The sequence below is a fragment of the Cnephaeus nilssonii genome (genome assembly GCF_951640355.1).
Source record: "Cnephaeus nilssonii genome assembly, chromosome: 2".
In the NCBI taxonomy this organism is placed as follows: Eukaryota; Metazoa; Chordata; class Mammalia; order Chiroptera; family Vespertilionidae; genus Cnephaeus; species Cnephaeus nilssonii.
Window position 1 is genome coordinate 73771909 of NC_137073.1, and position 17546 is coordinate 73789454.

The 17546-nt window shown below is 36.5% G+C and overlaps 1 protein-coding gene across 1 annotated transcript in view; it reads left to right on the top strand.

Annotated features, from left to right (window-relative positions):
* Positions 1-17546, top strand: part of TBCA (tubulin folding cofactor A) — a 65311-nt gene that overhangs the window by 37649 nt on the left and 10116 nt on the right. Inside the window, exon 2 of the mRNA XM_079780115.1 lies at positions 11163-11268. Within this exon, the coding sequence (XP_079636241.1) occupies positions 11163-11268 (106 nt within the window). The remainder of the gene's footprint in view (positions 1-11162; positions 11269-17546) is intronic.

Sequence of the window (17546 nt, forward strand, 5' to 3'; positions counted from 1 at the left end):
ATATTCGTCTGTTTTTGTGAAATACAGTTAGATACCTTTCATGTTTTTACATGCTAACACATATTGTTCATGGGAGAAGAGCTAAAGATGGTATGCCTCCAGTTGTGAAAATGCAATATTTTTCAACAGTATTAAATTGAGGAAGTCAAGCTATAAAATTACTGTTTTACTCTGAATAAACAATTATAGAATAGAAGGAGGGAATGTTAGATATAATGCAAACTTTTTTAAAACTGCACACTATAATTAATGTGACATAGACAAAGATTTGGAGGGCTTCATAGTCATTGGGAATCACTAATCTAAGCTTAGACTTAAGAAAATTTTACTATATTGAATTTTTAAACCAGATTTGCTAGCTATTAAAATTGTATCAAATACAGCTCTGAAGTACCATTACCAAATGTTATTTAAAAGTAATATTTAAGCAGTTAAAGACTTAGGTAATTTGGCTTAAGTTTTTTAAAAAAATGCTTTATATGCCTTGTAAAATTATAAAAAATAATAACACAGATGCAGTTCATCTAATGCAATCCCATTTACCTACCATGTTTTAGGTTTTTTTGCTTCTTGGCTGTTTTTTTGTTTGTTTGTTTGTTTGTTTGTGGTTTTTTTGCTTTTATTTTTTAGCAGCTACATCACACTCTTGTCTCATATTGAACTTGCAGACAACTTAATTCTTTTTCCCTGAACTTCTTACAAGCCAGGCTTACTTTTATCCAGTACTTCTGTGATTCTTATGTTGACATTTCAAGTTGGGAAAAGGGGTTTTGTTTTAGAATAGGAAAATGGTGAGCTCACTTGCCAACCTGTTTCAGTTAATTGCTGGTGGGATGTTTAAATAGAGATGTTATAAAGACAGGGATACAAATTTGAACAGCGGATAGAAAGTCAAATGTACAGAGAAATTGTGACTTTAAGTAGTAAATACAACTGTCAGAGTGTTCTGTATGGAGATGAAGTAGCTGTGGGAGGTACTATTGCTTTCTCATACAAACTCAAGCAGAAACTGTTCACAGAAGGGTTCTTAGCTCTTTCATTAGTAAACTCTATTCAATTTCACCAACATCTCAAAACTTTTAAGGGACAGTTTAGAGGGTTAGTTAAATACTTAGTTTACATTTGTGTTTTGTGAATTATGAATTCCTAAGATTAATCAGTTTGTTAACCTCTAAAGTTCACAATATTACAAAATAACATAGTGGTATTGATTTTGTGTTTGGCATGCATCTTTGTAGCTATTTACAAAACATGTTTGTCTTACTTATTACAACTAAAGCATATATTTTACATAAGCAGTGAATATAACTTGAACCATTTCCAGCTTAGTGGGTTAATTAATGGGTAGTGGGAGGTAAGGTTAACAAATACCATCAGTTAAGCATTTAATTTCTTTCATTTAGGATAGACAAGAAATTGATAACATGTTGCTTCCAGTAGTGGGAACTGAGTAACTAGAGGCAGGGTGTGTGAGTAATTGGTTGCTTTTTCACTTTGTATTTTATGCTATTCAAATTTGAAACTGTGGGATTATTTTACTTTTGGAACAGGTAGAAGAAATTTAAAATTTGAAAATTGCTTTATTTTAAACATTTCCAGTCAGACCATTCAGCTTCAAGAGTGGAAGTAGACAAAATTTTAACCTATTGTGATCAATTCTGTGATGCAGATAAATATATTATCAAGTTCCATAGAAAGGATCCACAGTGGCATCTTAGAAAGTGATAAAAATAGGGTTTGTGTGGTCCTTCTGGAATACAAGGACATTTGAGTTAAGTTTTGAAGAATGAATGGGGTGGGAAAAGAGAATGAAGAGGGAGAGAAGGTATCCCACTCAGACAGCATCTCCAGCCCCATCTCATTTTATGTGTGTTTGTGTGTAGCACATTTTTATGTGTTTTGTTAAGACAGAATATTGTAGCAGATTCTTACTTAGTTTGCTGATTCCCAAAATCTTGACTATAATTATTGAAATACGGGAATACTGAGAAATCACATTTGACTTTATAGTGACCACTAAAGAATTAATACAGAATGACTAAAACCTCCTGAATTTTAACCGCATACATTTTACTATATAGACCATAAGCACTAAATCATCAGATTCCTATGTCAATCTTCAGTTCTTCCTCACTAAAGCACTAGTGAGAATTTTTTATTGTGGTGGCTGAGCAATTAGCTTCTAATTTGCAGTCCTCTTGTATTTTCCTAATGAATCAATTTTTTTTTTCCCTGCATCTTTCTTGGTATTTTTGTTCTAACATTCTTTTGTAAAAACGTTAGTTCTGTTTCTGGGCTCACATTACTAAAATTCTTGGTCAAAAGTCTAAAATTCATTCAAATACAGTACTTTACTCTGATTTCTATAGAATACTTTCTACTGATATGTTTAGCAGAAAAACTTGTTGCCTACTTTACTTCTTAAGTCAAATAGCTTCTCTTCCCAATCTCGAATGCTTTGTTCCTCTTCACTGAGAAAGATATGAATTTTAAATTCATTTGACAAGAAGTTACTGAGTTCCAAGTTGTAAGTGAATACACTTTTCCTGGTGCCATAGTGTTTACTTTGTAACACCATTAAACATCTTACCCCCAGACTAGTTTATAGACATTAATATTTACTTAATACTCACTTTCCTGTAAGTGATTGTTTAGGGCAGTGGTTGGCAAACTCATTAGTCAACAGAGCCAAATATCAACAGTACAACGATTGAAATTTCTTTTGAGAGCTGAAAACCGACTTCTGCGCATGGGCCACGAAGTTTCAATCGCACTGTACGTGCGCGCCCGCACATGGTATTTTGTGGAAGAGCCACACTCAAGGGGCCAAAGAGCCGCATGTGGCTCGCGAGCCGCAGTTTGCCAACCACTGGTTTAGGGGCATTGATGTTTTTCTATTTTAATATTTAATATCCAGTATCCTTTGTTGTAGATGTACTTTATAAATTGAAAATGTGATATAGATAGAAGGTTGTATTATTTATTATGGATATTAGCCTTCTAGTAAATACCATGATTATTAAAAACAAAAACAAAATTTTTAAGTTTCACACTAATTTAGTTTTAAGTGTGAAATAAAGAACTTTTGCACAAAATTTATAGGGAATATTTCTTAATACAGTAGAAACATAAAATTGGGTATTGTATAGGAAATTTTCTCTTTACTTTTTTCATGTTTGTCTATGGGAAGAAAAATATGAAATTTTTCAGCTTCTAAGGGATTAATTTAGAGTGAATTAGCCCAAAGTAAGAAAGCATTTCTGTATCTGCAGGAAAGTCTTGTGCTGTTAATGATTGTCACTTCAGATGCTTTTAGCTTCAAAGTAATAGAATATATGTGGCTTAAGCTATAAGGATGTTTATCCTCTCATACCGTAAGAAGTCTGGAGGTAGGGTGCTTTCAGAGTTGCTTAATTTAATAATTTAATGCCATTATCAAAGATTCAAGTTCTCTGACATCCAGAGTGACCTGTCCTTTTAGGCTGGATCTCTTCATGATCCCAAGGCACCTGCCACAAGTAGCAAACGTCATACACAGGTGATAATGTTCAGGGGAGAAAAGATAATTATCCCTGCTTATATTGCATTTAGCAAAAATGACAACTTTCTCAGAAGCCCCAGCAGATGGCTCTTTTGTAATTTTGGCTAGAATTAGGTCACTTAAATCATGCCTAAACTATCACTTGTCAAAGAGAGTTAAGACCATTATGATTGGCCTCTTCCCTTGAAGGACATGGCTTGTTGGATGATCATAATCAAAATTATATTCTGTTGGCAAGTAAGAAGTGCTACTGGTTAGGCAAACAACAATGCCCATTACATTTGAGTGCATTTTAACTTTTTTGTGTGTTCTAATGTCTGAGATTTACTTTAAAAAGCTTATGATAGTGGCTAAGAGTATAAACTTTGGAATAAAACAGTTCTTTAGCACCTAACAGCTGTGAGAACTTGGATAAGCTCCATGAATTTCAATTTAGTTATAACTAAAATGAGACTCACAGTGGTACCTATTTTATAGGGTTGTTTTGAGGATTAAATGATAGTGCATGTAGCATGCTTTGATGTAGTATTTGGCTCAAAATAAATGATCAGTATGTGTTAACTGCTTTGGTTATCATATTTTAATTTTAGCTTATCTTGAATTATTCAAGCTTTTTCCTAAATCTACATATCATGTTCCATGAGATGCCAATATTGTAACTATCTCTTCTTGAGTTGTAAGTATTAGTGGAAGTTCACCACAAGGCTAGTTTATGGAGGGTAGATTCTATGATGGCCATTGGAAATGCTAAAATATCAAAAATCATTCATCAATCCTGACTTCTTTCATCAGTGTTGCTATTTGTCTTCAGCTTAATTTTCATTAGTATTATCATTTTGGCCAAAGTTTGTGAAATATGGTAGCTCATATTTTATTCATTTTGAAATATTGATAAATCCTGGTTCAGTTCTCTTTGAATTTAATGACTCTTAAAAACATTGTGGGGAGGCACTGTAAAATGGGAATAATACTTAAATAGGCGTTAAATAATACTTAAGTAAGAATGAAATGCAATAAAGTATACAAAAATCTGTTCATATTAGGTCTTCAAAAAAAGTTTCTTCCTTCATCTCTCATACAATAAAAAATCTCAAAAATATTGTTTGTTTCTTCAGAGACAAGAGAGTTTGTTATCAGTTATGTCAGTAGAAGAGAACTGTATTAGTTAATAAAAAGAAAATCATATTAGAGATTTCAAACCTAGGAATTTAACATAGGAAATTGATTATACCAGTGGTGGTATAATTTTTATGAAATGCTGAGGTTTCATTGGCTGGCTAGAGTCATCTCAAATTTTTATGAGAAAAAAATCCAGTAGACATTTCTTAGCTTTAAAAAACTTTAAAAACAAATTGAATATTTCAAACAACTAGGGGAAAATGTATTTTGCTCATAGGTCTATTCTAAAAGTTGAAAATAAATAAATTCTAATTATATATCATTTTAAATATGGTATGTAGTACAGGATTACATTTCTTTCTCAGTGATCCTATGCTTCCCAAAGGAGATTATTCTTATAAATAAATGAATTTTCTTTTTAATCAGTTGCTTCATATTACAACCAGAACTCTGTGGGTGAGGTGTGGTTTTCCTGGAGTTTCTAATTGTCTTTCATTTTTTATTGAGAGAAAAAAAACCACATGAATGACTTTTCTTTGACCTTCTTACTCATTGTATCTGTTCTTTAGAATCTATTCTATTCCTCTTTAAAGATGTTCCTATAAGACTCCTCACTAAGATTCTTATTTAGACTGTTTGTTTTCCCGGCCTACAGCACAGTTTTAATCTTGGGATTTCTTTTTTTCCTTTCATTAGACAGTTGCATTATGTTGATCATGGTTTCTTTTCTTGATTTTCACCTTCAATTTGTGGGAGTTCATTCTTAAATAAATTTGTCAGAAAGGGGGCATATAGTAGTAAATAAACTTGAATTTTTATATAACTAAATAAACCTCTCCTGGACTATGATTTCTTTCATCAGTTATGTACATGACTAATTGTCTTTTTCAGATTGGAACTCACATACCCTCTCTTCAAAGTGGCCTACCCTGACTTATTTTAAATTTCAAATCCTCTGTTTTACCAGTCCTTCTTCACTGTATTTTATTTTTGTAGCACTTTATCACAATCTCACATGCTATATATTTTACTTATTTATTGTCCTTATTTCCCCACTAAAAAGTGTCATGGAATAGACATGCAGTTTTGTTCACTGCTATATCCTTGGTACATAAAATCATGCCTGGGACTTAGTGGCCATTTAGTAAATAAGTACTGAGTGTTAGTGAATTTTTCCCTCACTATTTAGTTATAAATCTAGGTTATAAATAATTTTCTCTCTGAACTTTCAAGGGATTGTTCTATCATCTTCTGGTATCTAGTGTTAGTAACATGAAATATAATGTCAATCTGACTTGTTTTCCTTTTATAGGTGACCTATTATTCTCTTTTTAAAAGCTTTAATATTCTTGGATCTCTGGAAATTCCCAACAATGTACAAAGATGTGGGTGTTTTTTTCACTGATTCTATTAGGAAGTCCTTTCAATTAAGATTGTTGTTCTTTTTCCAGCTCTGGGAAATTTTATTTTATTTATTATTGATTTTTGAGAGAGAAACATCCAGGTGAGAGAAAAACATTGGTTGGTTGCCTCCTGTACATGCCCAACAGGGGATCAAACTAGCAAGCTGGGTATATGCCCTGACCAGGAATTGAACCCACCACGTTTTGGTGTATGGGACAATACTCCAATCAACTGAGCCACACTGGCCAGGGGTAGGAAATTTTTTTTTTTTTTAAATCTTCCCTTGTTTTTTTTCTGTACTATCTGTAACTCTTATTGGATATCAGATTTACTATATTCTTTTCCCTTGATGTTTCATTTTTCTCTTTTTAATTTGACATCTCTTTAATGTAAATTTTATATGCTTATTAATGTTTAAACAGTGAAATCTGGCTTACTGTTTTCTTTGACTAAAATGAAATACCAAGTAGTAGGGTAAAATAGGATAGATTGATTTAATATTTGTGTATTACCAATAATAATGAATGACAAAGGTGGCTTATCGCAGCAGGAAAAGGAAGTATTCATCAGGAAATATCACTGGTTTACTACAAAAGAACTTAGTCTTATTTCTCATCAGGCATGATATATTTTAAATATTTTGTAGTAAGAAAATATTACACACTCACAAAATTGATGAGTAGGGATGTTCATCACAGTATTTATAATATGGGGGTTGCCTAAATGTCTGATAGGACACTTTAATAAGTTGTTGTATTAATATTATAAAAGTGCTTTGTAGCCACTAAAAGCTATATTTTCAAAAGAATGTTTAATGACATTGGAAATTATACATTATCTTATTTATTTATAAAAATATATGTATATTTGTATTTATATATTAATATAAATTTTTACACATACATGTTTAAAGAGAAAGACAAGTGGAAAATAATGCTAATACAGGTCCATAATCGCCTCTATGAAACCCTTGAGCCCTTGTGTATTTCTGAATTTCAGATTTTTTCAGGTTTTGAAACAATAATATGTGCATTTACATAATGGCATTTAGAGAAGTACTATAATCAAACATTAATATTTCTGTAGTGAGACATGTACTATTCACATTTATTTAGTAGGATACATAAAGTCTGTAGTTTCATGTCATTTGAGGACACATTTTGCTGCTAAATGAGTTTGTGCCAAACTTAATTTAGACTTTTTCTATTTTTAACTGTTTTATTTCAGAATTATGTGCATTTTGGATCAGTAGTACTTAATTTGAGCAATGAGATTTTGAATGAATTTTAAGATTTTGTTCATTATAATTTTTATATAGTTCTGTATTTATAGGAACATGTATGTTTGTTACAGAAAACAATATTTTAGTAACAGATTTTTAAATTGTGACTGTATATACTTAATTGAATTAAATTTTCTTATTAAATCTTAGCCTTCCCTAGAGTAAGGAATAAGGGCCAACATGCGGCTCGCGAGCCGCGGTTTGCCGCTCTGTTGACTAATGAGTTTGCCAACCACTGTATTAGACAGACAGACATGAGCAGAGTAGGAAGATTGGCCAGGTACAAAACGTCACCAGGTTGAAAAGCCTCCAGTACCTAGCAACCAGCAAAACTGGGAAATACAGATCTCACCCCTAGGATGACCTTTCCTACCTTTGCATATCACTGGTCATGCAATTTAGACCCCCTGATCTTTCATATCACTAATCATGCGTTCAGGCCCTCCCCTGACCTTTCCTCCTCCGATGTCGCTAGTCATGTGATAGACCCCCTTAGAGGAGGAACAAGGGACCTAGAGAATAGCCTCATATGACTACCATACAAGCCCTTGCACCACTACCCTCTTAAGCATTAAGCCCTCAAGACAATGAGATTCTGACCCACATCAAATAATCTTAGGAACAAAGCCTTGGGTCAGAGACAGAGTTTTGGTCAAATTAGAGATAACATCTAGGCCTAGTTGTGTTTTAGCTCCAGGCCCAGAAAAGCAGCAAGGCCAGCCGAGATGACCGGCTGTGATGATTAATGACCCTCTGCCCTGGTACCGACCTATCAGTAGAGACCGTGAAAGGACACACCTGGAAAAGCTGATGAATATTCTATTTGAGATCTTCTTCTGAGACCTCCCCTAAGGTCCCTTACCTTTAAGGAGAGGATAAAAACCCTCAGGACTGAGGACCCCAGTGCAAGTACTTTCTAGCTCGCTAGCTCTAGAACTGCTCATGCCTCTTCCTTTAGGTGTGTCTGTTTGCTTTCTTTCTCCTAAGCTCCAAGGGCTCTTCTTTTGCCTCTGTAACTTTTTTTCCTGAGCTGGCTCATCTTTTTCCAATAGCTCACTTCTACCTCTGTGACTTTCTAAATAAACTTTTGCTTGTATTTGAGTCTTGGCTCTGAATTCTTTCTTAGCCAAAACTCAAGTACAGTACCATGGTTGTTGAACCAAGGTCTAATCACTGGTAACATTCTGGTGCTGTTTCACCACCAACAGTAATTACTGTTCTAATAAATTAATATTTCAAACCATAATTTAATACCATTTCACACTCTTCTTATTGTCAGAAATTTAATAATTTTTAATGACCAGAAAACTTTATTTTTAGTGAACACATAGCCAAATAGACATAGACTGTGACTATAGCAGGCTTTAGTATAGTATATACTTGATAAGAAATTTAGTAATTTTTACAATTACAGTTGTTCACCAGGATGAAAGGAAGAAATGGGAAATTTTATACATCGCAGGTTCAGTATTAATTGATATCACCCTTTTGGAAAGCAATTTTTTAAAGATTTTTTTATTGATTTTTAGAGAGGAAGGAAGAGGGGGAGAGAAAGTGAAACGTCAGTGTGAGAGAGAAACATTAATTGGCTGCTTCTTGCACATCTCCAACCAGGGATTGAGCCCAAACCTGGGCATGTGCCCTGATGGAATCAAACCAGAGACCTTGCATTGCATGGGACGATGCCCAACCAACTGAGCCACACTGGCCAGGGCTATACTTTTATATTAAAACTAGAGGCCCAGTGCATGATTGAATCATGCACGTGTAGGGTCCCCTAGATGCTTTCGCTTCTTGCGGTGGAGCTGGGTGCCTGTCTGCTGGTGCACCAGGCCTTTCAGAAGCCTCCGGCGCGGCGGAGGCTTCTGAAAGGCCTGGTGCCGGTGCAGACAGGCACCCAGGTCCCCCACTTTTGTTTTGTTTTGTTTTTGTTTTTGTTTTTGTTTTTGTTTTTGTTTTTGCTGTGAAAGAGCTCATTTATTGGGGTGGTGGACTCAGTGGATCTAAAATGGAGAGCTGGTGAAGGGATCGGTGGCTTCCAGTTTCAAGCGCTGGTTCTCAGTCCTGCGGCACCTGTTTATGGATCGCTTCGGCGAGGCTGGGCCAGGTCAGGGCCGCACGCACTTTGGCATCCAGGCCAGGGATGCTCTCCAGGCCCCACAAGGTGAAGCGGCTGAAACTGGTGGAGGCACGAATAAAGCAGTCGAAGTCCCGCTCCAGCGCCTCCGGGGGTTCCACCAGCTCCTGCTCATCCTTGTCGGATCCCGCTGAAAAGTCCTGCTTCCTCACCGACTTCTCTTCCATCACCATCACGTATCCCAGCAGGCCAGGCGGCACCTCCACCTCCTCGCCCCTCAGACTGTGGCCCGAAACGACACTTTGAGTCCATCGGGACCCTGACGGATGGCCGGGGTGAAAAAGCGCCCCACAGGGGCGGGCCAGTTAACCCGGACTTCACAGGGCAGGAGGTGCAGCGTGTGCGCAGAGTGACGGGGCGTAGGTGGATGCGGTGCTTCTCCATGTCTTCCTCGTTGCTGCTCTCCATCCTCTGCTGTGTTTCCGTGGCTCGCTGACTGAGGCCAGAGCTCGCTCCCCCACTTTTGATGGTCCGGCCGCTGAGGGGGACTACCCTGCTGTTAAGAGGCGCAGGGGGCGGGACCCCCTCAGCGGCCGTGGATGTGGTAGTTGAGAGAGGTGCAGGGGGCCGGAGTCCGGCCCCCTGCACCTCTCAACAGCAGGGTAGCCCCGCTCAGTGGCAGCGGATCCGTGCCTCTCAATGGCCGGATAGGCCACCCTGAGTCCCGCCCCCCAGCCTCCCGCTTGGGCGTAGCGGAGTGATGGTAATTTACATGTTACTCTATTATTAGATAGGATTTATGTAACCAGAATTAGGGGAGGTTGAGCTGTTATGGTTAATCTAATTTTGGTTATCTAAAGGAATAATCAGTAGAACTTTGTGTTGCTCTATTCTTTATTGTTTAAAATCTGCCTGATCTATATCAATACCTTTTCTTGCTTTAGTAAATAAATACTTGTTTGTTTCTATTACTTGTCCGTGAAAGAACCATGTCTAAACTATCTATCCCAGTTTCTCACACAAGGAAGGTCAGGCATCAAATTATGTGTACAGTGAATTCTTGTCAAACAATTCAGTTGTTGAAAATAATCTAATCTTTCTATGTTTTGGATTTGGCATGCACTAGACTGATTTTTTTTTCTTGTAAGCTGAGCTTTTACATTATGTTCTTTCAAGCACGTGTATAAAAATTTGGAAAACACTTAAAAGCAAGACAGAAATGTTAGTACATAATAATTTTGAGTGTTGTTTTTACATTGTAAATACAATAGTTATAATGGGATATGTTTTTAAATTAAAACTTTAAGAATTGGCCCTGCTAGTGTGGCTTGGTGGTTGAGCCTCCACCTATGAACCAGGAAGTCGCAGTTTGATTCCTGGTCAGGGCACATGCCCAGGTTGTGGGCTTAAACCCCAGTAGGCCGATCAATGATTCTCTCTCTTCATTGAAGTTTCTATCTCTCTTTCCCTCTCCCTTCCTCTCTGAAATCAATAAAAATATATATTTAAAAATTTAAGAATTGCATGTTTTGACAGATTGCACTTGCTTTAGGCAGGTGTAGGTAGGACTTACGGCATGGAGATCAAACATAAATGGATAAAATGTTTTTCTTCTTCCTTCTCCCCATCTAGTACATACACTTTGGTATTTTAAGTGTTTTATATTTATATAGTTTCTTTATTTCTTGTGGTCTGTTTGATAGAGTTAATTCTCTGAAAAGTTTTTGGCTTATTTTTAGATTGGCCAAAGAAAAAATGATGTATGAAAAAGAAGCAAAACAACAAGAAGAAAAGATTGAAAAAATGAAAGCTGAAGATAGTGAAAATTATGCTCTTAAAAAGCAGGTAAGTCCTGCCACATCCTCTGTGCTCCCATAACACCTTATTTATTCCCATGATAGCATTTATTGAATATTCATTCTAAGCTAACAAAAATAGAGGCTATCAGGGGAACTTCCTCATATTCCCACCACAAAATCTATCAACCTACCTACATCTGTACCCATACCACCTTCTTTCATATTAGAGTGAAAATGCATGCCCTAGCCCTGGTTACAGCCATTAGTGACATCATTATCACTTCTTTCCCTCATGTAACCTCGACAGCGTTTGACACAGTAACCACTCTCTCCTTGACACACACTTGTATATTGGCATCTTTAATAGAATAGTCTCCTAGTTTTCTTTCTATTACACTGCCAGCATTCCTCAGTTTCCTTTACTGAAACTTTTTCCTCTCTCCCTCCTCATCCACTTATTTATCTACCCCACCTCTACACACACACACACATACACACACACACACACACATTTTATTAAACCTTTAAGATTTCTAAAATCCCTCTCTATGTAATCTCCTACCCTCCTGTAACTTTAAGTGCCATCTTTATGCCCATTTATTTATTCATTTAACAGATATTTATTGATTTATACAGTTCTAGGTACTCTTTTAGTCATGAAGTTAAAAACGATAATACAACAAACAAAATCCCCCAATCCCTAGTGCCAGTATCTCCCACATTTATATCCCTGGGCCTGACCACCCAGATATATATATATCAAAAAGCTATATCTCCTCTCTTGGAAATGCTTACTTCTACCCATCCAGATTCCCAAATTAAGAATTTAGTGGGTCCCTTCTTGATACGTCTCTCTCTTTCTAATAACCACACCTAATAACATCAAGTCCTGTTTCTTATTCCCTCTATTTCTTTCTACTGCCACTCTCCTAGTCCAGTTCACTGTCATCTCTTGCATATACTATTGCAAAAGCCTCCTAGTTGTCATACCTGTATGTCTCTTGACACCCTCTATTCCTTCTCTACCAAAACACCCAGGTTGATCTCTTCAAATTCACTTCTCCTTTAAAGTCCAAAGTCCAGTGCATTGAGAATAAAATTCAGATGACACTAGGAAAAAGGAAAGTATGAACAAATTTATACAGACTCATCTCAAGATTTATATTTTAAATCAGCTTTATGAACTCTCAGTGGTTTTCACCTTATAAATTATGTTACAAATGGTAATAGTGCACTCTTAATCCAGACTTAATTTTGCAAACATCATCACTTAAAGTGGATTTTTCTGTAGGTAGTTGCTTTTTGTGGTGCAAAAGGAATGCAGTGGCACCTGAAACATCTTCTTCCCCAAGCTGTCCAGGAAGAGAATCTTCTTATTTTCTTTAGCTTCTTGGAGAGCCTTCCTTCCTCTGTGTGTGTATATAGCAAAGGACATTTGTGTGTCAGTTATTCATAAATTGGGGAGGATTTGAAAACAAGTAAATATAGCATGTCCCCAAATATGTTGACCTTGATGAACTAACAGCTCTTCAAATCCTACAAATCTTCAGAAGATTTACATATGGATTGTAACTTTTTGATTCTTAAAATAATGATGGTTAAATGCTTTTTAAATATATACTCCCATATATATTCATATCATTTTTGTACCTCTCTCACTTTAATGCCTCTATTGTTTTCTCACATTTAATGAAAAATAACAATAGTATATATAACTCTTTCATCTAGATTCTTCTTGGATGAAATAAATTGGGCTGATTTTTCCAGGTGTGTAGCTAGTGGCCTCATTTAATTTTTCTTAGTTCTGTTCTTTTTATCACCATTAATCTATTTCAAAATAGCCCTGGTTTGGCTCAGTGGATAGAGTGTCGGCCTATGGACTCAAGGGTCCCGGGTTTGATTCTGGTCAAGGGCACATGCCTGGGTTGCGGGCTCAATCCCCAGTAGGGGGCATGCAGGAGGAAGACAATCAGTGATTCTCATCATTGATGTTTCTATCTCTCCCACTCCTTTCCTCTCCGAAATCAATAAAAATAAATATATTTTTTAAAAATAGCCCTATAGTTAGAATAGGAGTGTAAGTTACATGGAGTGGGGAATAAATGTGTTCCTTTTCTAAATTAAATTCTTCAAATAATGTCACATCTGTTTTATTTCATTTGAATTTATATATTGATCATCTTTTAAATAAATCATTGCTTGATATAGGTAAGGATTAACTCTATTGAATCCTGATTCTAATTGTTACTTAAAAATATTAGCCACTTACTGGTTATATCATTGATTACATATTCAGATGTACAAGGGAAAATTTTTTATTCAAAAGTTCTTTTTATTCTCAGTCATGTTAAACTTCTTCTGTCACAGTGCTCATGGTTTATAACATGATTTCTTGGATTCCTAGTCAACCTAGTACTCAGAAATACCATCCCATATCTATTTACAGAACAATAAATTTTTCTGTTTGCTATTGTCAACCTGCAAGGTATACAGTGCCATTTGTTTCAGAGTCTCATGAAACCTGTCTTTAGTCCAACCCACATGCTTTCTCAATTTCCTTTTGCTAGCTTTAGCTATAATGTGGCCAGCCATTCATGTTTTGTATTATATGTAGCCGGAGTTGCATTGCCAGAAGCATTGCTCTATTCTTGATTGCCTAGGACTTTAAGGTCAATCGTGGTCTCTTGTCATTTGTTATGCTCCTTCTAGAAAATATCAAGGAAGCCAAGTGCTGCATTTTGTGGGTTCGGTAGTCTTCTCCCTGTATTTCCTCCTCTTCTGAGTTAAATGCTGTCCTCAGCCACTTCTCACTACCTTGACTCCTCTTTCTTGGATCCATTTTGCTCTGGTTTCCCTGAGTCTTCTGAACTGGCCCTGTGTTATAACATACATGTATGATGTTGTCAGTCCAACTTCTTACCTGAAATTGTTTGCCAAAATTGGTTTTTCCTGGACTAGGTCTAATTTTGGTTCTTTTAAAATAAGTAACTAGGTAGAAGTTTCAGGACTCAAGAGGCCAAAATATCAGTCAGAGTTATTCGACTATCCTTTTCTTTTCTGGCTAAACAATATTACATAACATTCAAATATTGCCCAAATTGATTTTAGCTCTCCAGTTTTCATATACTTTTTCTTCTTCAGTCTCCTCCTCAGCCCTCAATTAGGGATAGGTACAGATGATTTGCCTTCAACCAAGGAAGGTATTCTGGTCTTTTTTTTTTTCTTTAAACCTCTCCTAGAACAGAAATGATTGGCTAATAATGACATATCTTTTATTTCACCTGAGACTACTCATTTATTTTCCAGAAGTAATAGTAAAAAGATAAACTGATACAATATTTCAACCAGGATTTCCAAAAAAAATTTGCAATTATTATATACTAGAGGCCCACTGCACGAATTTGTGCACGGGTGGGTTCTGGCTGGCCCGGCCCCAGTTGGGGTGAATTGGGGCTGGGCCTGTCAGGAGGAGGAGACGGCGGGAGGTTGGCCAGCTGGCCCGCCCCCTATTAGGGTAGGAGGGGGGCGATCAGAGGCGGGGCCGGCCAGGAGGAGGGGCTTCGGGTTAATCAGGGTGGGGGGCCATCGGGGGCGGGGCTGGCTGGGGGGAGGGGCCCTGGGAGGTTGGCCGCAGGCCCCGCCCCCTGATTGGGCTGGTTCACTGGCTGCAGTGGGCATCATAGCAACCGGTCGTTATGGTCGTTACGGCTTTCTGATCACTGGCTTTTTATATATATAGATAATTGAAGTGTTGTGAAATTTTGTCTTTTTGAGAAAGATGAGTGCATGTTTTTTGTGACTTACTTGAAACATGTTATCATTCACAATTTCATTTTTTTCCCCCTAAAAATGAAAGGGAAACTTTTTCATTAAATATATTGAAAATAACAGGAGGCTTCAGTCTACAAAGAGGAAGTTGACCAAGGCTCTCTTACAAAGCTGATTCTGCAAGCCCAGATGGGTCTACTGAACAATTTTATCAAATATTTAAAAAAGAATTAATACCAGTTTTACATAGATCCCTCAAGAAAAAAGGAGAGAACATTTCCCAACTCATTTTATAAGACTAGTATTAACCTGATACCCAAACTAGACAAAGCCAGTATAAAAAAAAAGAAATTACAGATCATTATCTCCCATGAACTTAAGATGCAGAAATCCTCAGCCAAATATTAGCAAATTGAGTCTAGCAACATACGAAAAGAATTAAACACCATGGTCAAGTAATCAAGAAGATATGCAAGCCTTATTCAATATCTGAAAATCACCCCATGCTATCCATAATATCAAAGGCCAAAGAAGAAAACTCATAGGGATTTTATCAAATGACAGAGAAAAAGCATTTAACAAAATTCAACACCCATTCATGACCAAAACACCAGGAACTAGAAATAGAGGTGAACTTCTCAACTTAGAAAACACCATTGACAAAAAAAACTCTACAGCTAACATTATACTTAATTGTAAAAGATTTAAGTGCCATCTACCTGATATTAGAACAAAGTAAGGATGTCATCTCTCACCACTCTTATTCAACACTAGAGGCCCACCTGTGCATGAATTCGTGCACAGGTGGGGTCCAGCCTGCCTACCCTGATTGGGACCAATCAGGGGTGGGGCCAGCCGGGGGAAGGGCTGTGGAAGGTTGGGGAATGCTGATTGGGCCCCTATCGGGCTGGTTGGCATCAGTGCGCATCATAGCAACTGGTTGTTCTAGTCATTCATTTGTTCCAATTGCTTGGCTTTTATATATATAGAATATATAGATAGTACTGTAAGAGCTTGCCCGAACAATCAGGCAAGGTGGAGGGAGAGGGGGAGGGGTAGACATACAATTGAAAAGGCATAAAACTGTCCTAATCTGCAAAATGACATGATTGTCTATGTGGCTGTTCAGGTTATCAGTTGAGTTTTAATGATTTGCTTTTTTAGGGATGTTTTAATTACAAATTTAACTTATTTAATAATTATAGAACCATTCAGGTTATCAGTTAAGTTTTAGTGATTTGTATTTTCAATGAACAATATAATAAAATTGTTCATAATGCTCATGAATTTAACAACTCATAATGCTCATGAATTTAACAACTTAGAAGAAAGTTGTTAAATTCATGAGCATTATGAACAATTTTATAATACTGTTCATAGTAATTTTTTTTCTTTTAATGGTTACAAGATCTGTAGTGGTATCCTCTATTTTATTATTGATATTGGTGGTTTGTGCCTTCTCACTTTACAAAAATTTATCAATTTTTTTTTTCAAAACACCAGCTCTTTGTTTCACTGATTTTTCTTTGTTGTTTTCCTGTTTTTTATTTCATTGGGTTTTTATCTTATTTTTATTGTTTCCTTCCTTCTGCTTGCTTTGGGTTTATTTTTTTCCTTTTCTAAGTTCCTGAACTAAGAACATAGATTTTTAATTTGAGATCTTCTTGTAGTACTATAAATTTCTCTGTAAGCATAGTTTTAGCTGAATCACGCAGAATTTGACATTATATTTTCAATTTTATTTATCTGTATATTTCTGTTTCCTTTGAGACTTTCATGTTTGACCCATGGGTTATTTAGAAATACGTTGTTTGATTTCTAAAAGTTTAACAATTTTCCAGTTGTCCTCTTTTTGTTTTGTTCTCACCTGAAGATATTTTTTCCACTGATTTTTAGACAGAGAGTGGAAGCGGGGAGAGAGAAAGAGAGAGAGAGAGAAGCATCAATGTGAGAGAAACACATCAGGGCCAGGGATGGACCAGGACCGGGGATTGATCCTGCAAGTGAGGTACATACCCTTGACCAGAATTGGACCTGAGACCCTTCAGTCTGTGAGCTGATGCTCTAACCACTGAGAAAAACTGGCTAGGGCCTGTTTTTGTTTTGATTATTTTCTTTTTGTTGTTGTTGCTTTTTGGCCCAGTATGCAATATGCTGTTTGTTATGAATATTACATGGGTGCTTGAAAAGTATTTGTATTTTCTTTTAGATAGAATGTTCTATAAATATTAATTAATCTTGTTGGTTGATGGTATTGTTCAGTTATTTTATAGCTTTGCTGATTTTTTGTTTCTGTATAGTACTTCTATCAGTTGCTAAGAAGGGGATAATGAAACCCCCAAATATATTTGTGCACAGTCTTGTTGTTGTAGTTAAGCCTAGATTGCTATTGCTATCACTGGGAGGAATTGACCTCCAGGCCAATTGGCTGTGAGGACCAGCTGCATCTACAATGGAAGAACTACTGTGCAGGAGACATCCTTATGGGGCAGGACTTGCTTCAGTGGGGCTTTGGTGCTCACTGAGTCTGCCCCGTGAGTGTGTCACTTATGGATG